The sequence below is a fragment of the Saccopteryx bilineata genome, chromosome 1 (assembly GCF_036850765.1).
Source record: "Saccopteryx bilineata isolate mSacBil1 chromosome 1, mSacBil1_pri_phased_curated, whole genome shotgun sequence".
Classification (NCBI taxonomy): domain Eukaryota; kingdom Metazoa; phylum Chordata; class Mammalia; order Chiroptera; family Emballonuridae; genus Saccopteryx; species Saccopteryx bilineata.
In genome coordinates this window covers 269,141,575-269,161,535 of record NC_089490.1, presented here as the reverse complement: position 1 = coordinate 269,161,535, position 19,961 = coordinate 269,141,575, and the positions used below count along the sequence as shown (strand labels likewise).

The following is a 19,961-nucleotide window of genomic DNA, read 5'->3' as shown; positions in this document are numbered from 1 at the left end:
TAGGCTCACTCACAAAGAAATAGGTAAACACTATAACTAAAATACTTTGTCTCAATCCTAAGCAACTTTGGGTCAAAGCTTAAGTGCTTGCTTTATTGCTAACAAACTCGGACCAGGCAAAAAATAAGTTAGGTACTGGATGCAGGGAATGCTTGCTCTTTGGATATAAAACCATAAACCAGCTAAAATAGTTTATTTACCGAGACTAACAGTTTGTTCACCAAGGCTCACTTTAAGATCCTCACTTCACTTTAATGCCCCATTAAACAAAAGCTACTAGGTCCTTAAATTCTGCTCTATCCCGACCATTTTTTACCTAGCAAGATCAGGCTCAACAACTTTATAAATATCTGTTCTTTACTTCCTACTTCTGAAATATTTGTTTCAGTGAAATCTTTATTTTAGTAAAACTAAGATATAGTTTTGCTTGATGAATAGGTTCTGCTGGTGATCTCTTGTGGGAGTCGGCTGCCAGCAGAGGCATCATTACCCAAAATGACCAGGAGCACTCCAAAAGGCCCAAGTATTCCTCCTGCCCTCATATGTATCAAAATTTTGATTTAATTTTTTGTGAGAAACAAAGTACCATGAATTTTATATATTTTTACCCATTCATAAAAACGCTCTCAGCAACCTAAAACATTATCTGTCAGATACTCAAGGCTCAATATACTTGGATGAATAAAACTAAAAATAAATCATTGAATACATTTTTTATGTAGTTTTACTAATTAAATAAACACATTTTAATTAATAGAAATCAAGATAAAAGGAAAAAATAACCACAATTTTATTAGTCAAAAAATCAAAATACTTTCATATAGCTTTCTAGTTCTTAGCCACAAGCAGGCATATCTTTTGCAATGCTATAACTTGAACATGGATATATTCAGCATTTTGCTCTTCTTCCCAAAAGATTCCAAGTACTTCTGTGTTATCATATCATTATTATAATGATCATCTTAATGACTAGATAATGGTCCATGAATGTGAATTTTCATTATCATCCATTCATTGTTTGCCAGTTGAAAAGTATGCCTTTCACTTGTAAGTTTTATAGAAACCCTTAATCAACCTAAAATCATTAGCCCTCATCTCAGCATTTTTCAGTAGACATTGAACAAAACAGCAGATATTATAAATCAAAATAAGATGATATGAATTCTGGTCTTAAATTATTACAGTAATCCTCTGAAAATCAATTAAACTTTATGTATCTTCTTAAGACAAATGACACTCTCTCAGCTTGGGTTTCAGTAGAGTATAATAAACACCCTTTGCCAAGGCATTTTACAAATATGACTTACTCCACCATTGCTAAATTTTAGTCACAAACACTTATTTCAGAAAGCGAAGATTAAAACAAAACAATACCCACCCCCAAAAAACCCCCAAAACAATGAATAACCCTCACAAATTCACAGAAATGACCAGGAAAAAAACTGTGCAGAGGCATCATAACAAGATTTTTAGTTCAAGCTATCAGCCATGAAACTCTTTCAAATAGTTATAAATTGAAATTAGTTTTAAATTGAAGATAAAGTCTGCAAATAATATGCTCTATCAAATTAAGGGAAAATATGTACATCCTTTAGTATTATTTCACTAGGGTCACATTAGTAGCTCAAATGGTTAACATTTTCTACAAATACAATTTGTCCATATAGAATTCAATTTCATTCTAGATTTTATAGCTATAATTGGCAGCATAATAAACTGGATTAACATTTAAATACCAGAAATAGGATTTAAGAATATTTAGGAAAACAGTAGAACCTCTTCTTTGACACCCACGCCAATCACTTCTATCACTGACTTCTGCCGGTCTCCTTGGTCAATACATCCCATTTATTGAAAACTGCTAGCACCTTGACATTGAGTACTGCTGCTATCTTCAGTGACTTCACTGGTTATGTGAAGGCATCATCTCATGCTCAGATCTCTCAATTTCTCAAATACTTTTTCCTGCTGCATTCATCTTCCTTGGCAACCCCTTACAACTTGAAAACACCTTAAATGACCTCTCACACTTAAATCTTAAGGTTCAAAATCCTCTTCTCCAAATATAACCTCCTAACTTTTCAGCTTGTTCTGCTGTTCTACTTTCACCTGTTTGACATTATAGAGGCTTCTAGAGACCTTGAGCTCTTTCTATGTCTGGCCCTTCTTATATTCACTTATTTCCATACCCTCCTTGTTGCCACAATTCATCACTTCTTTTACTATATTGCGAATACTATCAAATCCCTTTCTTTATTTTTCTTACATCGTACCTCCACTTTCCATCAGGGATCAATGTAAACATTTACCTTCTTGGTGCCTGTACCTTGGCTGCTCCAATATTCAGCAATAGAGAATATTCTAAAACCTCATATATTGGTTTACAAAAAATTAATGTAATTAATTAATTTCACAAAAAATTTTTAATTTTTTTTATTTTTAGTGAGAGGAGGGGAGGCAGAGAGACACTCCCACATGCACCCAACCAGGATCTACCCGGCATGCCCAATTGGGGGTGATGCTCTGCCCATCTGAGGCATTGCTCCATTGTGGCCAGAGCCATTCTAGCACCTGAGGCAGAGGCCATGGAGCTGTCCCCAGCACCCAGGCCAACTTTGTTCCAATGGAACCTTGGCTGCGGGAAGAGAAGAGAGAGATAGAGAGAAAAGAGAGGGGAAGGGTGGAGAAGCAGATGGGTGCTTCTCCTGTGTTCCCTGGCCGGGAATCAAAGCCGGACTTCCACATGCTGGGCTGATGCTCTACCGCTGAGCCAACAGGCCAGGGCCACAAAAAGCATTATTGACTGTACCTTCAATATGACCTATTGGTCTAGCCATGCTTAACAGTTTTTAGTTACTATATTTTGAATGCAGATATCCTGCTTTCTGTTGTCCCTACATTTTGTCCTTTCTGTTCTCTTTGCTGAATACCACCTTCTTTTAGGTGTCAGCTCAGGGGTCAGTTCCTCACAAGCCTGTGTTAGTGTGCTCTCCTAGTATATCCCACATTACTACATATGTTCCCAGTGATATGTGTACATTTTATCTAACAAAAAGGATTGTAGTTGCCTGGTTTTCTGTTTGTGTGCCTTACTGGATTTTAAACTCTATAAAGCAAGAGACTACAATGGTCTTGTAGAGACCTGAGTCTGCAACTCATAGCTCAGTATACAGCAAATACAAGACACTATTTTTTGGATTGATGTATAAGTTTTTCAAAATATATTTACAAAATTTAACTTGATTCTGTAATACTAGTAGAAATATATGACTTCAAGAAATAAAGTTAATTTGAATTAAGTAACATTGGAGAAATGAGAAAGCCAAAGGCACATGTTAACTGAGGCACAAAAAAGTTAATGGAAAAGTAAAGAGGGAGGATACTCCTAAAATATACGACCAGAAAACAGAAATTTCCAGAAACTGAATAATGAAGTAGTGAAGTGTAATATTTATATATTCTAAGGTTTAAATTCTAAATCTTATTTGTATATTTTAACTTATATATATATTAGACTCTTTATGTATACTAATGTTTTGAATTTCTATATATACATACCACATAAGAAGAGGTGTGTGCATTTGTTACAACATTTAACATTTTCACGATGTCCTTAGAATCACACTGGAATAAAACATCTATTTGGAAATGTAAACAAAGGTCAGTCTCACCTTTCCCAGGCTAAGAGCCACCAACTTAAGTGTAAATGAAGCTAATCTACCAAATAAAGTCAATCCAGATATATACATTAAAAAAATTACATAAAACAATTTAACTATATGGTATACTATTTTGATTAAATTCCACAGATTTTGAATAGGTTTAAAAATGCCTAGCTCCATATAAGTCCTTTCAAGTGGACTGAAGATTCTAAACAAATGAGATAAACAGGTATGATAAATGATACCCAAATTGTTAGAAAGAAGTCTGACCAAACAGCCAGGATTTTCAGCAAAAGCAAAAGAAAATTATATTTATATATATAGACATATAGATATATGCTTATATCTATATGTCTATATATATATACATATGTTTGACACAGAGATTATATATATTTTCCTATATTTCCTGTTCTTTGTATAGTTTTATTTAAAGAAATCTCTTTGCCATTTTGTAGTGCTCATATGAAGGGGATGGAAAGTTTTATAACTTCGTTTCCTGAATTTCAGCTGAACATATTTTTCTTATCTCAGATTTCTTTTTTTTTTTTTTACAGAGACAGAGAGAGAGTCAGAGAGAGGGATAGATAGGGACAGACAGACAGGAACAGAGAGAGATGAGAAGCATCAATCATCAGTTTTTCATTTGCGACACCTTATTTGTTCATTGATTGCTTTCTTATATGTGCCTTGACCACGGACCTTCCGCAGACCGAGTAACCCCTTGCTCGAGCCAGTGACCTTGGGTCCAAGCTGGTGAGCTTTGCTCAAACCAGATGAGCCTGCGCTCAAGCTGGCAACCTCGGGGTCTCGAACCTGGGTCCTCCACATCCCAGTCTGATGCTCTATCCACTGTGCCACCACCTGCTCAGGCTTGTCTCAGATTTCTTAAAGTAATGCACCACTTTGGTCAATATTAAGTTTGAATCAGTATACACATTTATGCAGCACATAATAATTAAATAAAAACCATTCAGTCAGAGTGCTTTCACCTTCTTTGTGTTTTTGCAAACATAATATTATTATGAGACAGAACACATGACTTTTTAAATAACCGTAAACTCTTCCTAAACACTTCAGTGATGAATAATTCTGGGTTACATAATGATGGTCAAACAAGGTAGTGTTTGTGTGTGGGGGAGCTTTCAAAGGAGCTGAGAAATTATGATTCCCAGATGGAAATAATCAAAGTGCTTTTTTCAGCTCTGCACTCTGCTATGGTATTGTGTTCTATGATCCCTGTTCATAGCAAAATAAATGTTTCCTGGGCTCATTTTTAGAAAATATGAAATCCCCAACTAATCAATACTAGTAAACAAGTAAAGAAGGCATAAGAAAGATTTGGAAATTAGTACCCGAGGCTCTTAAATGCACTGTTGCCACTCTCTTTAGTGTTTTTTGGAACTTGGGAGGCTGCTGGGATAGACATCGTTGATTATAAAAGTAAACCTATCGTTGTACATGTTCAAGGTATCTTTAGTTAGGATCCCAGAAGTACTATGAGAATAAAAAGAAACTGCAGTAGCCTGAAAAAAAAATTGGAGTTTAAGAATTATCTTATTCTTTTGTATATTTAGGGCATGATTAATAGAAAACATTCAGAGATTTTAAGATGTATGAGGAAAAACGGCATTATTTAGCTCTTTATTTTAATTTAGCTTCACAATTTACTACTGATTCTGGAAATGAGATGTCATTTATTAAGAGAATACATAGTCAAGATAAAGTGGTCCATTACTCCTGGAGTCTAATTTCAATCACAAAAATCACAAATTTCAAAGAAAAAATAAAATTGGATTAATGAAATCAGAGTGAAAGCTTTAAAAACAAAAGTTTTGTAATTTTGGTAGAGAAGTTTTAAAAAATAAGCCAATAAATTGCATTTAAATAAATCGAAGTCAAAGGAATCCAGTTTTTTTAAATGTAGTATGTATCTTCAAGATGACTGGAAGTATTGTTTCCCAATTTCTTCACAGTGATTATTTTAGAAACCAAATCTAGCTCAAGACTGACATAAGGTATCTTTTCCAGTCACAACTCTGTGTGCCCATTTTAAATTTTGGCAAGCTTTGCATAATGGGATATGGATCTCTACATAACTTCAATAAGAACTTATCAGGTAAATCTCTTGTAACTTGAGCATATATCCAATATGAAGGTGCAAGTCTTATGAGTACACTCTGAAATATAATCCTTTAGCTTCATAAATCCTTATATCTAAAATATGTCAATTATGACATATTTGAATACTGTTAATGCTTTCTTTAGTTAAAAAATAAAATCTGAAAGGTCAGATTTGTCTGCTTTAACAAAATTTCTGTTTTCCTTTTATATTGTTTGGCTTTTGATTTAGTAACATGTTGAATATCACCATTTTTAAGTCCATGCTAATGTACTTTGTATGCTCAAATACACTGGATGATGGGTGGTTGATCAGAGAATCTACTATCTAACCGGCATCTGGGATGAGCTCCTCCGTGAATAGCACATAATTCAAGGAAATATTTCTGGAAGATCCTTGTAAAATAAAGTCTTACTTGACTAAAGCAATCCTTTCCTTTCCTTATGTTTAAGATTTATTTCATTCCCAAGAGTTTCTTCTTTAAATTCCTTTCATTTTCTTTCTTTCTTTTTTTAATGTAGGACATAGATTCACAAATGTACACAGTGTACTTCTTCAGACAGGTAATAGGACACCAGTGATGACAAAGTATTTGAAATATTCTCTACTCACACAGATCTCTGAATATACATCTATCCAGAGGTGTGCCATCATGTCGCCAGGGCAACTTGTTCCTTGTCATTTTATTACAACTGATACAGTAGTGAAACACAGCCAGAGAGATTTCATACAGTCCCCCTTACACTCCCTCTGCTTATACAACTGCCTATCTGTGTGCAGAGTGACTTCCACATGCGTGGCAACTAAAACCTCCTCAGAGTATCTTGGTGTATATACATGGCCCACCCAGTGAAGGTAAGCCAGTGCCAGAATTGTTATAAAACGGAGCTCCTAATTCTTCCTGAAGATCCTGACAAGGGAACCAGGTAGAATTCAACAAGGGTGCTAACAGAAATAAAGCAAGGGAGAAGCAAGGCATACAGAGGACCTGCATTTTCATCCCAAACATTACTGAACACTTGAAAGCAGGGGTTGTGCGAGACCAAAGTCAAAGCGAGAGATCTTTGAAGATGATTCCAACAGGGAAACTAATAAATTTAAAAAACAAACAAACATGATTTGTGTAATATCTTCCCTAGTAAAAATAGTAGTAACAGTAGTTGTGGTTGTTATATATTAAGTATCTACAATAATTAAAAAAAAAAAACAGAGCTAAGTTATTTTATCTTCCCAAGAAATCCATGAGGTAAAAGTGAGTACTCCCATTATTCCTGTTTTTGCCTTTGAGGAATAAGAAACTCAGAGTGGTTAAGTAACTTTCCCAAGGACATATAACTAGTAAGTGGTGACACAGCACTTATAGTCAGACCATAAAAGTCTGGAATCCCCACTCTTAACCACTTACTACTCTGTGAGTGGCACATGAACATATTGCCATTTCATTCTCAACTTTCTTTTCTCAGTCCCCTCAATACCTGCTAATCCTATCTGCCACCAGCCAGTACTCAAGGGATAAACTGTTCTTGTCTCTAAATAAAATTGTCCTGTAGGTGGCATCATTTTTGTCACCTTCTTTCCCTTTATCAAGCTATATCCATTTATTCCTTTGCATCCCGAACACTTCACTCTTTTGATCCCCCCACCACTTATCCTTCTCTTTCTCCCACATAATCTTATTGTCATCTCTCTTATCCTCTCTATTATTTCTTTCCCTGACCTTTCACTGACACTTTTCCTTATACACGCACGCACACGCACACACACACACACACACATTTGAGAGTGGCTGGGTTACCACCATATTAAAAGTAAACAAAGTAAAAATGCAAGCTATGGTCTGAGAGAAAATAATAATTTTATAATGCATGTCTAGTATATATCAATATTCCCCAGATACTAATAAGGAGAAGACAAACTGGACAAATATTTTAATAGGCATAGCACATCAGAAGCTATCCGGATGTTTAATAAACATATTAGAAGATAAACAATGTCACTACTCATCAGGATACTATAAATTAAAACCAAGGTAAGATACCACTACGCATTCACCAGAATAACTAAAATGAAAAAGTCTCAGAATGCCCAGTGGTGGTGAGGACACAGAATAGCTGGAACTCTCACACAAATTTGTTGGGTAATAATAAAAATAAATATATTTTTTTACTTATGAATCAGAAATCCCACTTATAAGAATAAAAGCTAGAGAAATTAGTTTACAGATGTCCACAAAAAGATGAGCATAGCAATGTGTACAGTAACTTTGTTCATAATAGCCCCAAACTAGAAACAACCCCAATGTTCATCAATAACAGAGCATGGATTAATAAATTATGATATATTCACACAATGAAATACTATACTACCTAAAAAAGAAGAAACTACTGATAAATACGCCAACAAGAATAAATTGGGGAACAACTGTTTTTTTTTCATTTTCTGTTGCATGAGGTTTTAGAACTGTTTATATATATCTCTGCATTGCTGATTTCAAATCGGAAATTTGTTTTTTGGTGCATGCTCTAGTTTTTATGAAATTTTAATTTCTTTTAGTTATAGTTAATGGCATGCATTGGTTTTTAAATTGGAGTAAAAGGGCAACGATTCTTGGATTGAACATAACCACAAGGCAATTAATGTTTTACAAACATCACTTTTACATAATTGTAGTTGTTTTTAAATGTAAAAAATCATTATCTGATAGAAACACCCTCTTATTTTGTTTTAAGATTGAGTCATGGCTTCTTCAAGTAGGCGTAAATGTAAGAATAGTCCTGACACCTTCTGTTATATTGGCTGTTACACACTTCAACGTCAAGAACACAATATTTTATCATTTGTGACACATGCATATATTGCCTATTTTCAAGTTCCCCTTGGCGATTAAGACAAGAATTGGGCTCCTCATATTGTATGTCATAATTGTGAGGAAATGCCTCATGACTGGACAAAAGGAAATGCCTTTTGATATTCCCATGGTTTGGCATGAACCTAAGGACCACAGCAGTGATTGTTATTTCTGTCTGATCCATACAAAAGGCATTGGCAAGAAAAAAACGGCATATGATCGCATATCCTAATATTCCTTCAGCAATACAATCTATCCCATACTCTGAGATACTCCCGGTTCCAGGTTTCAATGGTTTTACTTCTTCTAAGGACGAAGAAAGTGAACATGGTGATCAAGTGTATTTTGATAAGATGCATGAGGAAATGGTTGTAGAATCTGAAGGGTCTTCTTCTGATGCCAAGCAGTCATTAACCCCTCAGCAGTTTAGCCAACCTGAATTGAATGACTTAGTAAGAATGACATAAAAATTGTCCTCGACTTTCTGAAGTATGGGGAGCATAACTGGATCATTTGTGTGGATCTTAAAATAGTAAATTTCCTGCTAGGACAACAGAGAGGTTTCACGAAGTATCCTTGCTTTCTGTGTTTGTGGGACAGCCGAGCTCAGGAGAAACACTGGACACAGAAAGAGTGGCTGAAACGTGAAGCTCTGGAAGTAGGGATGCAAAATATTGTGAATGAACCTGTAGTTAATTTAGACAGGATCATTTTTCCTCCACTTCACATCAAACTTAGCTTAATGATGCAGATTGTTCAGGCTTTGGATAGAGAAAGTGAATGCTTTCAACATATTATTTCTGCTTTTCCTGCCTTGTCTTTCGAGAAGATAAAAGGTATATTCGATGGACCTCAAATTCAAACCCTCATACGTGATGAAGAATTTGCCAGGAAGATGAATAAGAAGGAGAGAGCAGTATGGCAGTCATTTGTGGCAGTTACAAAGAACTTCCTTGGCAACAAAAAGTAGAAAACTATGAACTTCTGGTTCAAAGGATGCTGTTGGCTTTCCACGACATTGGATGTAACATTAGCATTAAGATTCACTTCCTGAAGAGTCACCTTGATAAGTTTCCGAAAATCTTGGAACTGTTAGTAAAGAGCAGACTACTGCTGGAGCATCAAATGAGATTGTCCTCAACAAGTACACAACCGCAAGAGCTACAAACGCCAATTTTTGCCTGAATAGAATTTAAGTTTTGTGCAAATTTTATAACTAAAATAAGTGTTTTAATATGTTCTATTTTGAAATTGTAGACAAATTCTGATGCAATCATACCTTTTAGTAGATTAGTGTATTTACTGCATTATATAAATCATTATATTTTCACAAAGATGATGCCCAAGAAACATTCTACTTCATTATGTTAAACTAAATATTGAAAATTTTACAATAAGATGAAAACCTAAGATCTTGAACTGCAAAAAAACTGTAGCTTACAGAGGAAAACCAATGTCAGATTTGAGATCAGCACACTCGAAATAGGTAAGAACAAGTGTTTTTGTGGATGCAACAAAAATTTTATTCCCCAGTGTAATTATTTAAAAAAAAATTTAGAGTAATAAAAGCTACACAAGGTGCACATACTTATATGGCCCCATTTATATAACATCCAAGAAGAGGCAAAACTAATATTGAGTGATAGAAGTTAAGAAATTGGGCAGTAGTTAATTACGTGGCTGTCTAAATTTGTAAAAATGCATTTAGATGTATACTTAAGTGTGTGTATTTTACTATATGCAACTTATACCTTCATAAAAAGTATTTTTTAAAAGTAATTGCATAGAAAACTATTTATGGAGAGAAATATAGAAAGCTTTGGCATTCTAAATTACTTTATTGCCAAGTTTGTAACATTTAAAGTCATTAATAGGTATCCCTCCTATTTCAGTGAGAGTCAATAAATTATCATGAAGCCTGAGTGATCTTACTCTGGTGCTAACCATGGGACACCAACTGGTGCACGAACCAAAAGTTCTCAGCATTGCAGGACTTACAATTCTGTTTTGTAATCACTAGAAGTGTCTAAAGGTTGCTACACACACAAATCACAACACACACAAATGCCTTAAGCATATTCAAAGGGAATCTGTTTAACAGTGTACAATTGAACACATTCGTATTGCCTGGTAAAAACCCAAAGTATAATTATGGCAGCATTAATTTTTAAAAAGCCCTCTGAATTAAGTGTCTCTCTTTTTTTTATTATTATTTATTCACTTTAGAGAGGAGAGAGAGGGAGACAGAGAAGAGAGAGAGACAGGGGGGAGGAGCTGGAAGCATCAACTCCCATATGTGCCTTGACCAGGCAAGCCCAGGGTTTCGAACCGGTGACCTCAGCATTTCCAGGTCTTTTTTTTTTTTTTTTTTTGTATTTTTCTGAAGCCGGAAACGGGGATAGACAGTCAGACAGACTCCCGACCGGGATCCACCCAGCACGCCCACCAGGGGGCGATGCTCCACCCACCAGGGGGCGATGCTCTGCCCCTCCGGGGGTTCGCTCTGTCGCAACCAGAGCCACTCCAGCGCTTGGGGCAGAGGCCAAGGAACCATCCCCATCGCCGGGGCCATCTTTGCTCCAATGGAGCCCCACTGCGGGAGGGGAAGAGAGAGACAGAGAGGAAGGAGAGGAGGACGGGTGGAGAAGCAGATGGGCGCTTCTCCTGTGTGCCCTGGCCGGGAATCGAACCTGGGTCTTCTGCACACCAGGCCAACGCTCTACCACTGAGCCAATCATCCAGGGCTCGAATTAAGTCTCTTGGCACAAGCATTTTATTAGGAAGCTCACAGTTGCCTATCATAAAACCCATTTTTGTAAGCCAAAGTTCCTGGCAGAAACCAAATACAATTGGGGCTACACCAAGGTTTCATAAAGGTGGCACAAATCCCTAGACTGCTGTGTGATGATACTTGACAGAGCTAGTGTCTGATGTGCTTGCTGATGGACTAGAAGAAAGAGCAAAAAGTTATGATATTCTAAAGTAAGAAAAATAATTTCCAAAGACCACAGAAAGTCTCCTTTCCCATCAAAGATTTACAATTTCCATGATGTGTATAGGTTGGCAATGGGACTTGGGCAGCATATTAACCTTTAATAATGGGGATCTGAGCTGTAGACACCCTAGCTAAAATCGTCTAAATTTCCCACTAGTGCTTTTTGATAACCGTAGAGGAATCTGAGATTCTTGGTACTGAAATGGCTACAGAATATAAATATTTGTTTACCTTCTACTTCCTTTTTAACGTCTATACTCCTTAATTTTCTAATTCTCAAATACTCAATTTACAAATTATTGATGCTCTCTAAGATAATAGCAATTCTCTGTATACATTCTAAGCCTTTGTTTTTTTGTTGGACACTCTCGTCTATAGTTTCCCCTGGTTGCCTACAAGTACAGAAAAGTCCTTCTTCTTTCACCTCTCTAAAACACAGATTCTTTCCTCCAAAATTTGAATAAATTGATAAATGGTAAAAACACTTTTGCTTAGACTTGATTCTTAAATTCTTGATAGAGAAGGAAACAAACTTTGAGCCATCAGAAGTACTACCATACAGATGATTCTGAACCTCTAAGTTCTTTGGCACTTGGAGACTGTTTATTTGTTTTTAGCAACATGTTTATTTATTTTTTAATTTATTTTTGGCTTAAATAACAGAAATTCATGAGTTTTAAATTATACATATTGCCTAACTACACAGAGATATATTAAATATACTACGCCATTTTCTTTTACGGGCACGTGATATAACAATTTAGAATGAGAAATCATGTGTAGTCACCACATTTTTTAAGATACCAAAGTTAATTAAATTCATCACAAGCTTAAATCAGTTTATTTTTATTTTAATTATAATTTCTTCTTCAGATTTGTGGAAACAAGATAGTGAGAGTCTAAGATAAACTTGCTGTGCAGAAGACTTACATCAGGCCTGAGACTGCTATCTTTTAAAAAGTCTGTTGAAAAGTCTGGCCCATAGCTGGCATCTGGGTATTTGGATTTCAGGAGGGTTCCCACTGTGATTGGCTCACTGTGCCGAAACTGTCCGTGAAAGAAATATGGTTCATGTTGAATAAATGCTTTTCTACTGGAATTTATGCACATGCTAGGTGGAGGGTACCTAACTGAGCATCCCCCACAAAAATTCTAGGCACTAATGCATTTCTCTCTCTCTCTCTCTCTCTCTTTTTGCATTTTGATTTTGTTAAAAACATTTAATATGAGGTCTATCCTCTTGGGAAATTCTTAAGTGAACAATACAGTATTGTTAACTCTAGGTACAATGTTGTACAACAGATGGACGAAGCTTATTCATCTTGCATAATTGCAACTATGTACCCATTGCATTTCACATTTCAATTCCCAATTCTTCAACTCCCAGTCCCTGACAATTACCATTCTTCTCTCTGTTTCTGTGAGTTTGACTATTTTAGATAACTCATGTAAGCACTGATGCTTCAGTAAGGTTCCCTGGTAGACTGTTTCCCTGGTAGAGGTCTCCCTGGTGAATACATTTCACATGTCTTATCGTAAGTGATTACTAGAAGAAAAGTGCATCCTTTCTGACTCTACTGGGAGAGGGAACTCTTGGAAGCTTGTATGTGGTTTTTTCCAGATTTTCCCCATGTGCCTTTCTCTTTTCCAATTTTACTTTGAATTCTTTTGCTGTAGTAAATCCTAGCCATAAATATGACTACTTGCTGAATCCTGGGTACTCTCCTACTAAACCCTGGAACCTCAGATGGTCTTGATGACTCCTGACACACCTGCTATCTGTGAATCCCATCCTCTACACAGATGAATGGTAGCTGTGCTGATCCCAAAGGGAGGGGAAATTGATGTTTTGAGACATTGTTTTTCAAAGAAGGTTCAGGTCAAGCTTCTATAAAAAATTCCTACCTGTGTTTGATCAATAGGTACACATTCTTCTTTGTATGCATGGATCATCCAAAAATAAAACAAAAACAAAAAACAAACCCAAATACATATGTCCTCTTTCCCTTGCTTCAAAGTAACAATTTCTTGTCTTTTCTTTACCTAGTAGTAAGTTCCTCATACCTTTTAATAACATAGGTAGGTCTTTAATAACATAGGTAGGTCTTCAATAACATAAGTAGGTCCTTTTAACTGGTCTGTACCAATTCAAACAGCTAACTTCAATATCTTAAGAGGACAATTCTGCCCAAATTTCTTCTGACAACTTTTAGGAAAATCCAAAAGGTACCTTTGCTAGACATACCTTGAACATAACAGAGAATAAATTTATAACATAATAATTATTTTCTTCTTATACTCTTAGCAAATGCTCAAGAATCTGTCCAAGTATGGGCTACTGGCTTCCTCCTCTTACTTTTCTATCCAAGCTTCTTAAAAATCCAGGTAACCAAAATACCAAATAATGTATGTGCATACTATCCTCAGTTTTTTTCACAGTTGTTTACCTGGTGACAATGCTATTAATGAGTAAAAACTCCATTGGTAAACCAGACATAAAGAATAAAAACACAAATACTCTGCGAAATAGAAAATACAGTGGTTGCATTATGGAGACATAACTGTGTGTGATTCTTCTATATGTATTTACCCTAAATGAAACCACCTTATTCTGCAAATTGAGCAGTATTCTGGTGAGCACTACCTCACAGTGTCAAAGGTCAAATTACTAGGTTCATTAACACAATTGCATATTTCCTTTTATTCTAATTACAGTACAATCTATTCTTGATTACAAATTCGCTTTGCATCAATGAACACTGCCTACTGTTTCCAGATATGTATGCCTACATAATAATTTGTTCATTAGTTTTCATTTGTTAAGAACTTTCTATTAAATTACATATGACTGATATTAACTTTATAAGTCAATATAAAGTCAATATAAAAATTTCCCAGATGCATATTATTCACTAATACCTTTCAAGTCCTCTTAAATCATTTTAATTAAACATCTAATTCTGCAGAAATAATAATGTTACATGAAAAAAATCACTCTTCTTTCCTTTGGTTCTAGAAATTCCATTTTTTTCCCACACAAGCCAAGCAATGAGCCACAAAATCTGAAAAGACCACAGAAACCAATCACCATCCAAAATGTAAAATGGGGAACTGTCACCCAAGGGCACTCACCCAGTGGAGTCTGCAGAAGTGATAGCAATCAGTGGCAGAATCTTCAGGGGAAGGCTGGTAGGTCTTGGAATGTTCTCTGATTCACTTTTCAAGTCAGCTTGTTCCAACTGTCTGAAGGCCAGAGGGGGAAGCTGAACACTGCGGCATGAAAGTCTCCGTACAAGATAGGGTTCCATGCCTCGGAAGGGGTCTTCCTCTTCATTGTTGGAATGCAGTGTTTCCTCGGAGGCCTATGGCAAAAGCCCAGAGAAGGACATGTAATCGGCAAAAGTCTGGTTATTTGTCTTTTTACGTTATGGCTTTTTACTTCTAGAGAAAGAAATTAAGAGAAACTTATATATGAAAAAATGCTAACTAGAAAGGGATGACATTAACAGAACAAATTTGGTGAAAAGATAAGAACTAATAACTGAAATCTAAATTTATTTTTAAAATAGTAAATTTGTTCACCAGTATATTTAGAAGGGCTCAGTTGTTATAATGAACTGACCTCTTTAATAATCTTATAATTGTAAGCTTTCTGCATATGTTTTATAAAACTGAGAATAAATCAAAATATTTTTTTACTTTTTATGAAATAAAAAGCAAAAAATTTAAGATATATATTTTTAAATTTTATTTATTTTTAATGTATTGATTTTTAGAGAGAGAGGAGAGAGAAAGAGAGAGAGAGAGAGAGAAGAGAAAAGCAGGAAGCAGTAGTAGTTGTTTCCTGTATGTGTCTTGACCGGGCAAGCCCAGGGTTGTGAACGGGTTAACTCAGCATTCCAGTTCAACACTTTATCCACTGCGCCACCACAGGTCAGGCAATATATATATATATTTTGACATATGACATACTCATATATACACATCTAAGAAGAAAGAGAAAGAAGGCCCTAGCCAGTTGGCTCAGTGGTACAGGGTCGGCCCATGTGTGGAAGTCCAGGGTTTGATTCCCGGTCAGAGCACACAAGAGAAGCACCCATCTCCTTCTCCACACACCCCTTCTCATTTCTCTCTCTCTCTCTTTCTCTCTCTCTCTCTCTTCTCCTCTCCTCCTGTAGCCATGGCTCAATTAGAGCAAGTTGGCCCCAGACAGTGAGGATGGTTCCATGGCCTCAGTCTCAACACTAAAAAAAAAGAGAAAATGGCTCGGGTTGCAATAGAGCAAGGGCCCCAGATGGGCAAAGCATCACCCCCTAGTGGGCTTGACAGGTGGATATCAGTCAAAGCACATGCCAGAGTCTGTCTGTATCCTTTTAATATATATATATATATATATATATATATATATATATACACACACACACACACACACACACACACACACATACAAACACACACACACACATATGGAAGAATATGCCAGAGTCTGTCTTTATCCTTTTACTAAAATAAAAATTATATATATATATATTATATTATATATTATATATATATATGGAAGAATATGGAACCGAAAGAGAACACAAATAGCCTCAGCAATCTTGAAAAAGAAGAATAAAGTGGGAGGTATCACACTTCCGGATATCAAGTTATACTACAAGGCCATTATACTCAAAACAGCCTGGTACTGGCATGAGAACAGGCATATAGATCAATGGAACAGAACTGAGAACCCAGAAATAAATCCACACTTTTATGGACAACTGATATTTGACAAAGGAGGTAAGAGCATACATTGGAGTAAAGACAGCCTCTTCAACAAATGGTGTTGGGAAAATTGGACAGCTACCTGCAAAAAAATGAAACTAGACCACCAACTTACACAAGGCACAAAAATAAACTCAAAATAGATAAAAGACTTAAATGTAAGCAGTAAAACCATAAGCATCTTAGAAGAAAACATAGGCAGTAAGCTCTCTGACATCTCTCGCAGAAATATATTTGCCGATTTATCTCCACGGGCAAGTGAAATAAAAGACAGGATAAGCAAATGGGACTATATCAAACTAAAAAGCTTTTGCACAGCTAAAGACAATAATAACAGAATAAAAAGACAAACTACACAATGGGAGACAATTGTGTAGAAGACAACTGGACTTTGGGTGATGGGAATGCAGCATAATCAAATGTCAAAATAACCTAGAGAAGTTTTCTCTGAACATATGTACCCTGATTTATCAATGTCACCCCATCAAAATTAATTTTTTTTAAAAAGAAATAAAACAATTCTTATTTTTTCTTCATACTTAGGACCATATTTATAACACTTATGTATATATTTGACAATATGTCTGATAAGGGGTTAATAACCAAAATTTATAAAGAACTTATAAAACTTAATACCAGGAAGACAAACAATCCAATCAAAAATGGGTAAAAGAAATGAATAGAGACCTCCCCAAAGAGGACATACAGATGGCCAATAGGCATATGGAAAAAATGCTCAACATCACTAATCATTAGAGAAATGCAAATTAAAACCACAATGAGATATCACCTCACACCAGTCAGAATGGTGCTCATCAACAAAACAACACAGAATAAGTGCTGGAGAGGGTGTGGAGAAAAGGGAACCCTCCTGCACTGCTGGTGGGAATGCAGACTGGTGCAGCCACTGTGGAAAACAGTATGGAGATTCCTCAAAAAATTAAAAATGGATCTGCCTTTTGACCCAGCCATCCCACTTTTAGGAATATATCCCAAGAACACCACATCAATGATTCAAAAGGAGAAATGCACCCCCATGTTTATGGCAGTATTGTTCACAATAGCCAAGATCTGAAAACAGCCCCAGTGTCCGTCAGAGGACGAGTGGATTAAAAAGCTTTGGTACATATATACTATGGAATACTACTCAGCCATAAGAAATGATGACATCGGATCATTTACAACAACATGAATGGACCTTGATAACATTATGCTGAGCGAAATACGTAAATCAGAAAAAACTAAGAACTATATGATTCCATACATAAGTGGGACATAAAAATGAGACTCAGAGACATGGACAAGAGTGTGGGGGTTACGGGGTGAAGGGAGGAGAGGGAAGGGGTTGGGGGAGGGGAGAGGCACAAAGAAAACCAGTTAGAAGGTGACAGAAGACAATTGGACTTTGGGTGATGGGAATGCAGCATAATCAAATGTCAAAATAACCTAGAGAAGTTTTCTCTGAACATATGTACCCTGATTTATCAATGTCACCCCATCAAAATTAATTTTTTTTTAATTTTTTTTTTCTTTTAAAAAGAGGGGCTACTGTGAAACATTCTTTTTTATTTATTTATTCATTTTAGAGAGGAGAGGGAGGGAGAGAGAGAGAGAGAGAGAGAGAGAGAGAGAGAGAGAGAGAAGGGGGGGAGGAGCTGGAAGCATCAACTCCCATATGTGCCTTGACCAGGCAAGCCCAGGGTTTTGAACCCGCGACCTCAGCATTTCCAGGTCAACGCTTTATCCACTGTGCCACCACAGGTCAGGCAAAATTAATTTTTTTAAAAAAGAAATAAAACAATTCTTATTTTTTCTTCATACTTAGGACCATATTTATAACATGTTTTCATGTCATGTTACTTGAATATTCTTTGCAAAGGTTTACAGTAAGACTTCGGGAGGAAAAATTTTAAATGGATATGAATATTTGAGGACTCAGTAGAACAATATTTAAATCACAGCTAAAATTTCCCCATATGATTCATGTTATTTATCCATATGCCAAGAACATCAAATCTATAATAAAGCAGAAATTTTAATAACTTGATTAGAGTTGAAAAAATATATACTGCTACATGTGCAGTAATTATTTCCAGGTGGTTGATAAAGCTACTCAGGCAACATTTATTACATCCATACACTCAGCATGGTAGAGTCACCAAATATTATCAGATAACACAGTGGCTACCACTTCACTAGTTCTGTGCTTAGAGTGATCTTTAATCACTCTAAGTTTTCTGTTTTATTTTTTTATTAGAAAAATGGAAATAATGTTTACCCACAAGAATGAAATGAGATCATGCATGTAATTTGTATTGCTCATTACCTGCACGCAGTGTGATAAGCAATCATAAATGGCAATTTCCTTTCCTTTTGAGTTTTACAGGTGAAGAAACTAAGCAAGGAAGGAAAAATACTTTTCCCAAAGTACACCGACTTTGTAGCGTCCAGACCTAGTTTAGAATCCTTGCTGCACTCCTTTTTATACCATGATGTTAGGACAAGTAACAGGTTCACTGAGGTTGGTTCTACGTATGAACACTGAGGATAATTAACATTTATTTCTCAGGTTCATTGTCTGGAGTAGAAATATGAAGTGTTTGAAGCACCAATATTTGGCATAGAGTTTTCACTCGACAAAATAGTAGCTATCGTTATTATAATAATAGTTAAAGCTAGAGCTAATACCCATTATACCTACTATCTAATAAATATGGTTCCTGGCAGGGTACAGATTACTAGAAAAGAATAGAACATAGACTAATTAACCATAAATTAATAAGCCTCACATTTTCATTTTAAAAAATAGCAGAACTGCGATCAGGACAGCCCTACATAAACATTAGAAATTAATTATAATCCCTATCAAATGAATCAAGAGTTAGAGATTCAAGGCTGACTCTGCCACTAACTACTTAGGTGGTGTTAAGAAGTCATTTAACCTTTCTGGCTTTAATTTCTTTAGACATAAAATGAAGAGGTTATACAAAATAAACCTTCAGACCAGCTCCAGTTCTGAAATACCCTGATTTTTACAACAGAAAATGACAATATTAATGGTTAGTGACTTGAAAAATACAGAAAATAAATAGAAAATGTACATATGTAATATTCTTAGCTTTTAGATTGAGAGAGTGAGCCTCTGTGTGTAAAGTATTCATTTAAGGACAGAAATACAAAGTGAACACACACTCGTGGACTGCTATCAGGTTATAATTTACTTCATTTATTTCTCCAGGGAAGTTAATGATTAAAGTGTTGAGATATCCTTCTTCAGAATAAAAATGCAAAAGGAGAACAAAGGATGAGTCTAGCAGAGCTAAGCACTGAGTGCAGGTGACTAAAGTTAACTTTCTACAAGCACTTACCTGCTCACTCTTGCAATAGCATTGCAACTGCACAAATGCTTTAGATAACCCGGGTTATCTAATAAAAGACAATGTTTGTGACATTCTCTTTTAGATAAAACCACCTCGAGAAATAACTTTTTTTTTTGAGAAAACAACCTCTATTTTAAAAAGTGTAGTATTTTTATCTTTGATTACAAAAATGATGAAGCCGTAGCTG

At 35.7% G+C, this 19,961-nt stretch overlaps 1 protein-coding gene across 7 annotated transcripts in view; it reads right to left on the bottom strand.

The window, feature by feature from the left end:
* Nucleotides 1-19,961, bottom strand: part of PDE4D (phosphodiesterase 4D) — a 1,576,413-nt gene that overhangs the window by 1,045,789 nt on the left and 510,663 nt on the right. For all 7 annotated transcript variants that reach the window (XM_066242823.1, XM_066242815.1, XM_066242799.1 and 4 more), the window contains one exon: nt 14,760-14,989. In XM_066242823.1, the coding sequence (XP_066098920.1) occupies nt 14,760-14,989 (230 nt within the window). The remainder of the gene's footprint in view (nt 1-14,759; nt 14,990-19,961) is intronic.